Raw genomic sequence first — 8,792 nt, forward strand, 5'->3', positions numbered from 1 at the left:
TGACAAAGTACCTGTTAAATTCAACAAGAACTATAGTTTTCATGATTGAATTATATAACTGAAGTTCACAACTAGGCAGATACTAATGGCTATGCCTCAAGCTTGAGTGTGACTTCTGTCTACAATGTCTGCAGAAGCGGGTGGAGGGAATATGTAGTTCTAACCATGAGAACCTATACAAAATGTATTTTGATGTAGAAAAAAACGAGATGCATCCATATCCCAAAGATATCTTTTGTTTCAGTAGTTTATGTGTATCAGGCTATTGTCCTTGTGACTGATCCCAAGTCCTAAGCTATTGCCAAATGACCTTTGTTACTTGTCCTTGTGACTGATCCCAAGTGACCTTTGTTACTTGTCCACCATCACTTCTTTAATCACTCTCTGTTTGTCTTCAGCGCTCGGCCCCATCTACCGAACGGATAGAGGGAAGCATGATATTGTCACCTCTTCACCTCTTGCAAAGAGCGGCCTGTGGTTTGTAGAATACTTGTTTATACATGTATTACATAACACATGCTTACCCGTTGCAACGCACGGGCATTTACCGTATATATATATATATATATATATATATATATATATATATATATATACAACTAAAACATTCCTAGACCAATCGTCCACATGCTGCTTCGTCCGCCTGCTCGATGGCTCCCCTGGTGCTCCCTAGCTCTCTCTCCCCGTGTGGTAGGCCCGGCCTCGCGTGGACCCGACCCATCCACTCTCGACTCTTGCCCGTGAAATACAAAAACGCCGGCTCCATGACTTCCTCCGTGCCGCCGCCGCCATCCCATACGCGCCGCCAGACCGCCGCTCGGCTCTGCTACCCTCCCCTACCGGGACTCCCTCCGTCCACCGAAGCCGCCGTCGCTGCAGCCACCGTTGCTAGAGCCACCGTCACTGGAGCCGCCGCCGCAGCCAAGTGTTGTTGCCGCTGCAGCCGAGACGCGGATGTGGAGACGCGAAACGGCGGATGCCTCTCCCTCGCCTCTTCCTCCCCCTGTGTCAGCGACGGCGGTTGGTACACTGGCATGGGCCCTGCTATACTTAGCGGCAGCAGCCTGGGTGCACCTCTCTCAGATCCGCCCTCGCCCGCTTGGCACTCGAGATGACGAATCGGCCACTAGCACTCACATCCCTCTGCTTAGTCGTCTCCACCCGCTCATATATCCCGGCTGAGTCTTCTCTGAGCTGCGCTCACTTCGGCACTGAGGACGCCAGTGCTTGCTGCTATATTTTCATTTGCGGTCGGTGCTTGTCAGATATATCTGCACTTGTAAATGGCATGAGAAGGCACGCATCAACAGGTACGGGTCAATGCCTTGAATTTTTCAGGAGAATCAAACTTGTTGAATTTACCAATTAGTGATCTATGAGCATGCTATAAAAAAGCGATGTGCTGCTTCAGCTGAAATGGAATTATGGCAACTGATGATTCATGATTGGAAACTTTGTACCGTAGGTGACAAGAATCTAAGAGCTTTGAATGCATCATTGCGTGCGAACTGCTGGTGGACTTTAATTCCTTAATCTGCTGATGGACTTCAATTCCTTAATCATAGAGAACCCAGGTTTGACCATATTAACTACCTACTAATGGTTTAATTCCATTGCTTGTAAACAGCAGTTCCCATAGCCTGCTTATATATATATATATATATATATATATATATATATATATATATATATATATATATATTCTTTTACTGCACATGCAGTTGAGAAGGACATACATTTGTCTTTACGATCTTGTATCTGTTACAAAGGAGTTTGTGGTTATTTTTTTGGATTCTGAAAACAAAGATCCTGTCATTTTCTAGAAACTAAGGTTAGGTGGCTTTATCATATTTGTCACATACATTGTTACAATTTTGACAGTGCACGTTTGTTTAGGTCGTAGTGTACTTTTCCATTAGAAAAGAGATTGGTTGTTTTTTAGTGGTGGTGGTGGGGAGGGATGATTTGGTTGACGTGGTTCTGACTTCTAAGGTTGTGGTGTGATCCGTTTCATGCTGCGAGGAAGTACATAGGGATGGTGGAGGACAGTTGCTGCACCTATGAGACAATGGATGCCATCAACAAGGGGATCCTACATCCAATCCTTAGGAACTTAGATTTTTAGGCTTCATCTATCTGCAAATGTTGTTGGGGTGAACAAATATTGGAAGGCATGAACAAATAGTAGCAATGGAAATTTAGATTTTGTAAGAAAGTAAATATGAATGTAAGCATAACATTGCTTCTCAACCTATTTAACAATTCATGTTTTATTTTTATTTTGATTGATACTCATGGAAACTAATGTTATATCATTCATGTTTGTTTTAAGTTCATGTTTTTCTAATTCATGAACTTTGCCTTTTGGATTAAATGACGTTGTAATATTGATATTTAATTTCACAGTATTTGTTATCTATCATGAGATTCATATATTTTTAGTATAAAAAGTTTAGTTATCCCGTAGCAACGCACGGGCATGAACCTAGTATATATATATATAAAAAGTTTACTTACCTGACTGCTGCAGAGCCCTTTCTTGTCTTGCTCGCTGCTGCACGTTGCACGCTTGAAGGGAGCATCTTCGTCGTGCAGTCCTCCTCCCTTGTGCACAGAGAGGGAGGGCAGCTGGAAGGGAGGAAGGGAGGGAGGAGAAGCTGGGAGACGGAAGGGAGGAGGAGGGGCAGCTGGGAGACTGAAGGGAGGAGAGGAGGGCGGCAATGGAGGTGGTTGCTGTTGCTGGACGAGAGAGGAGAGGAGTAAATGTGTTGTGCTGAAATGAGTGAGGGGTAGACAACATAAACCCTAATGGGCTTAGGCCAAAATATAAGGCAGCTAGCTAGGCCTAACTCTGAGATGCAGCCCATCTACTGCCTAGACCATCTCCTGACTGGACGCCAGACAACCTGGACGGATGATTAATCGCGACTGGACGACGACTAATCGGACGACCAGTTTCCTGGTCGTTCTGGCCAAGTCGGAGGCCTGGTCGAGTACCTCCAACCGTCCAGGACGATTAGTCGCGATTAATCGGACATCTTGAAAACATTGGTGGTAAGTCACATATCACGCTAGACGTCAATACATGTTTTATGAAAGTGACATGTACATTAAATATGATGCCACATAAGCAAAATTGCTGACTTGGCAGAGTCATTAAATTAAAGAGTTTCATTAGATGAGAGAGGAGTTTCATCCCTATAAAACTCATGTAGCTCGATTATAGTTTATAGTCTTGTTAACTGTGTCATGAGACTATGCAATGAGACTGACCTAAAAAGACTATGGATGCAATAACTTTTTGGGAGTAACTAATATTAAAATATTATTTAAAAAAGATTACTGACGATGGGCGTGCCTGCCTAACATGTCACTGCTGCAGCAAGCCGACGAGCGAATGAAGTATAGCAGCTATGGCCTTGTTTCGTCACATCAAATCTTTAACGCATACATAAAACATTAAATATAAATAAAAAAAGTTAATTACATAGTTTATCTATAATTTATGAAACGAATTTTTTAAGTAAGTCTAGTTAGTTTATAGTTAAACAACAATTGTCAAATATAAATAAAAGTGTTACAGTAGCTAAATCCAAAAATTTTCAGTTACAAGGCCTAAGTCACCTTCAGAACATGAACACACAAGTATAGAGAGCGTTTTCTATTGACTAGGTTTCGAACATGAACACACATAAAAGCAAGTATAATACTCAGCAGGCTGCAAAACTATCCATGTCATCAAAATCTTATGTGGAGGTGAGAGAACTGAAGAGAGAGAAGAAAGCGGGCTGCTAGTTAACAGCCGGCTGCAAGCAGATGGACCGAGATAAAGATGCTTTTGTTTCTCTCTCTCCCAATCGCCTGCGTTCTTTTGCTGCTAGTATTTTACTGCTTACAGCCAACTCATTAGCCTACCCAGTATACAAGTGTAGTTGGCACTCGTATGCAGCTGGCTTGCAGCCCGCTGCCGGCGGAACTATTTATCCTTGCTCTAAGAGCATTGGCATTTGGTCTTTCTGCACAATAATCATGCAAAGGCCATTGCGTCAACATTGAAAAGCGAAGCAAATTCTTCACAGGCCCCTCCAGGGGCGGCCCCTAGATCTTCTGCTCGAGCACCTCCAACACCAGGTTGGGCTCCTGTGTGTCCTCCAGCAGCAGGATGGAAGATTCGACTTGGGCAACCTCCACATCCACCACGAAAAGGTGCTGTTTGGGGATCATCTGCAACAACAGAATGCCATCAATTGCCACACAAGTTATTAATTTGCACCAACCGAGAATTATTACAGTTATAGTTTTGTAGCACAACGAATCTGGTATTGAGATAGTTATATAGGGCAAGCTATGTCCAATGCAACAATCAGTTCAAAGGAACCTGAACTACACGAGAGTTATGAAAACAAGCAGAAAATGATGCAAAAACAGCACTGATCATTAGCCACCAAGAAGGCTCAACACTCCGGCACATCATCAACATACGTAACAAGAAAACAAATCCACAAACATCCCTTTGTGTTAAGTTCAAAAAAAAAAACATCCCTTTGTGACTCTTCTACAGATACACAGGTGATGAAACAGTAAAAGAACCTTTGTCAATGAACAAACAACAGACCTATTTGTAGTCACCAAAGAAAGAATACCATATATAGCACAGAAATACAAAAAAAGAATGAATGTGCTTCAAAATCAACACACCTGGATCCATCTCAGTGCACATGGTACATGATATTTTCTTCATTCCTTCTATTTTCAGTTCAGCAAAGAAGGCTTTGGGAGTCCCCTGTTTGGATTTTGCAAGGAAGTTTACATGCATCCACTCGCCATTGTATAAAAAGACATAACCATCAACTGCTTTTACCAGTTCATGCACATCCTGTTAACGCAATGGGGATTAAGACAACGCTGAGAGAAACTGATGAACATGGAAGGTTTAAAAAAAGAGCACACCTCATTCAATCGGTTGTAGTGTTCCAGAGCAACTTTCACACATGCAGGGATCTTCCATGATACATCATACACTGGTTTCTCCCTGCATATAACAACAGATACAACCTCATTATATCAATTGTGCAACCTCATTATACTTTCTAGTCAGGAGTGAAGATGAAAGAACATGTACATTAGGATGCTGTTTGGGAGGGATCAGTACTAGGAGTTGAAGAACTTTTGCTATGGTTTAGAGTCCCACGCACAAAATAGCAAGAAAAATGCAAATTTCTCATTGAGATGTGCAATTGTGCAAAGAGATAGTCTAATACCTAGACTAGCTTGTTTGTTCTGGTCCTGGTCATGTATAGAGCCACTCCCACCCCTTCTTTTTCGGTTAGGGTGGGTCTGTGATGTTTGTTTTATTTCGGCTTGCTGGGTTTCTTTCTAAATCCAGCATGTCTTGTATTCCTCTACCTTAATGGAATGACATGGAGATCTCCTGTGTAGTTCGAGAAAAAAAATGTGCAAAGATATGTTTCTGTCGTGTTCATGATTTGCCAAAAAAAAATTATTTCCCAAGGCTTCCTTGCAACTCTGGATCATGTCTAACCTTAACTGCCTCTATTAATCATCATGCTCTATTAACAATAAACATGGGAATTCCAAAAAAAAACATGGCAATTCTTAAAAAAAAACAATAAACATGGGAATACGCAAGCTGTCTTGATTGCAATATGTAAATAGTTCTGTGCCCGACATTTGGTGTTGATAACTAATGAATCTATCATAATTTTGGGTTAACTGATTGGAGCCACTATAAATCCATAGAGACATGATTACGCAACCATATCCCACGAGACCTTTTATAATTTTTACATTTAATTCACACAGACTGTCAGGTTTCATTTTTGTTTGAACACCACGTATGAATTATGATCCAGGTAAAGCTTTATAGAAATAATACACATCAGCTTATTAAACGGCTTAACTTTTTTCTCTGTAAATTTTCATTATTATTAGTCGCTCAAACTTCCTTGTAGGCATCCAATAGAGGAAACAAACTGTCAGGTGACTTTGTAAATGCACAACGTTGGTGGAATATAAATGAACAATGTTGAGGCACTCATGTTCAGATAGTTCAGAGTTTGTTTATAATCTAAAACTAGCATTTTCTAGGTTTTTATTATTATTATTTTAAGCCATGTGAGTGCTCAAATGACATGTGAGAAAATGACATAATGCTCGGAAAAATTATGATGCTCCCATTGCAACGCACTGGCAATAATTTAGGCCTAACTCAGCATCATATAGTTTAATTGGTTGTCCTTCCTAAAATTCAATGGACGTCATAGTATACTCAAGAAAAACATAAATAACTTCCTAGAATTATTGAATAGGACGTCAATTTCGTAGAAATCTTAATCAGTTTAATGCCCATTCGGTATTGAAGATGTAGTATGGGTCAGATAACCAAAGTTCAGACGACGGAGAAATACACACAGTCCATCTCAACACTGAAACACAGCGCAAGGAGAGGTGGGGGCGTGCAACCCAAAAATTGCATAACACAAAGTAAAATTGCAGAACAGGAGGTATAAAACCCGAGTTTGGTGCGGGGAGGGGGACAAGACAAATCTAGGGCAGAGGCGAGTTCGATGTTTACCCTTTCCTGAAGCGCAGAGGGCCAGGTTTGTTCGTGTTCGGGACCAAGACCCTGCGGCCGCTGCGGAGGTTGTGGGCGACATCGAACGCCATGATTTCCTTCGTGTGCACGGATCCCCCGCTCCGCGCAGCAACCTCGAGACCGAGCGGTGGAGCGGCCGCCGCACCGCCGCACCGCCGCCGCTTGGCTTGGTCGGGAGCATCGCCTGTCCGAGGCGCCTTGGCCTTGCCCTTGTCACGGGGCCCGGCCATCTCAACGGCACCTCTCTCTCCCCCCTCGTCTCGTCGAAGGAGGTGGGAAGTCGAGAACGTTTGTCACGGGGAGAAGGGATTTTATCGGATGTCTCCGGAAAGGGAGGCAGGGAGAAGGGATTTTATATTGACGATGAGACGGATCGCTGCCGGGAGCCCGGGACTCCTTCGGAGTTTTGGACTATATGCGTCAATTTTGGTTTTCCTTTTTTATTTCTCTTTTGAGCAAAACTATGCGTGCATCTAACGCCGCCAGCTTTTGGGTCGGCAGACTCACGCACGCAGGCCGCAGGTGAGTGCTCACTCGGCCCGGGTCCATTCTGGGCCAATTGTCTTCGTGTTAGGCTGACGATTCTGATTGCCACGACGAGGCCCAGTATCCGTACGAGATGTTGTAGCAGCTCCAGATGGTTTTGCTAAAAAAAACACGGAATTTCAAAAAAAAAGAAGAGAAAAAAGAGCTTTAGTTGGTGTACTCTATCTGTCTCTAAAAACTTCAACTCCTAAAATCTGTATCAGTCAAACTCTAGTTGATGTAGATATTGGAGAACTTGGAATTAAATTGGATTCAATATCAAAGTAGAGATGGTATTGAAATGATCACAATTCGAATATTATTGTTCGGACGACCATAGAATTAGGTTTTGGAACCTAGCAAGTAGCTCAAATTCATTTCCTGTTTGGATGCAAAAGCATGGAATTGAAATGCTACATAAAGCTACACACTAACCATGGTGGACGGAGGTTGGCAGCGCCCACCACGGTAGGCCACGGCAAGGCGAGCTCGACCACGGCCATGGTGGGCAGATCTCGACGGGGCACAGGAGGGCTGTGCCAACCATGGAGAAGAAGGGTGCGCCGACCATAGAGAAGAAGGGGCACGACGACGACCATGGAGAAGAAGATGTGCGCCAGCCATGGAGAAGAAGGGTCACGTGGCATCGGGGGAGAAGCGGCGTTGTGTGGGCGACATCCGTGTTTGCATTGGGAGCGCCGGGGAAGAAGTGACACGGTTAGGGTGCCCTCCGCTTCGAAGCTTCGTGCATCATTGGGCGTCAGGGAAGATGTAATTAAGGGGCGAAGGGATGAATGTCGCAGAATACAATGGGTTAGGTCAGTCTCAATGCATAGTTTTATGGCACAATTACCAAAACTATAAACTAGTTAATCGAGCCAAATGAGTTTCATGGGGATGAAACTCCTCTCTCATCTGATGAAACTTCTTCATTTAATGACCCTGCCAAGTCAGCAATTTTGTTTATGTGGCACCCTATTTAATGTGTATGACACTCTCATAAAACATGCATTAAGACTAGCCTTAGCTCTATATTAGAGATGAGGAGGCGCAAGTATAGCCAATACCAATTGGTGTTGGGTTCGAATTCCATTTCGAATTCTTAGCCATCCAAACCATGGAATTGGCAGCTTCATAATACCAATTCCAAATCCCGAGGACCAATATCTACACCCAAAACGGGGTGTCGGTGTAATTGGGACAAGCACTGATAGCACAGTTGTCTCTTGAATCTTGATCTGGCCTCAGCGATAGATTATTCTGCTTATTGATCTAGTGTGCCTAAATTTGTGTGATTTGTGTTTGTTCAGATTTGAGAGAAAATAGCCGACGTGGTATGCTTGGAAACCGTGAAATGAAATATACCACGGGATTGGTCAGGAACATGGACATTGACTAAATAGCTCTAAGAAGGAAAGTTAGAAGAACACTAGAAAAAAACATCGGCATGTTCGCTTGAGCTTATCATACACACAACTGCTTTCTTCGTTTCAAATTATGTGTCGTTCTAACTTCTCTACATATATCATTATATACTACGTATTATACATGGTGTATGTCTAGTAAACAATGTGTATAAATGCGAATGGACCTCTAGCCTAGTGGTTAGAGTACCTGAGTAGCACCACCAGATCTAGATTTGATTCTCCGT

At 42.9% G+C, this 8,792-nt stretch overlaps 1 protein-coding gene and 1 long non-coding RNA gene across 2 annotated transcripts; one reads left to right on the top strand and one right to left on the bottom strand.

Moving 5' to 3' along the window:
- LOC110431873 lies at positions 630 to 2,279 on the top strand. The gene is made up of 3 exons (XR_002449357.1): positions 630 to 1,310; positions 1,466 to 1,574; positions 1,993 to 2,279. It is a non-coding gene; the product is annotated as an uncharacterized LOC110431873 (long non-coding RNA).
- On the bottom strand, positions 3,647 to 7,002 carry LOC8084168. The gene is made up of 4 exons (XM_002466322.2): positions 6,596 to 7,002; positions 4,951 to 5,032; positions 4,699 to 4,876; positions 3,647 to 4,224 (listed from the first exon to the last, which is right to left on the bottom strand). The coding sequence occupies exons 1-4, from the start codon at positions 6,844 to 6,846 to the stop codon at positions 4,028 to 4,030; spliced, it is 708 nt and encodes a 235-aa protein (XP_002466367.1). The 5' UTR covers positions 6,847 to 7,002; the 3' UTR covers positions 3,647 to 4,027.

This window comes from Sorghum bicolor, chromosome 1 (genome assembly GCF_000003195.3).
Source record: "Sorghum bicolor cultivar BTx623 chromosome 1, Sorghum_bicolor_NCBIv3, whole genome shotgun sequence".
NCBI lineage: Eukaryota > Viridiplantae > Streptophyta > Magnoliopsida > Poales > Poaceae > Sorghum > Sorghum bicolor.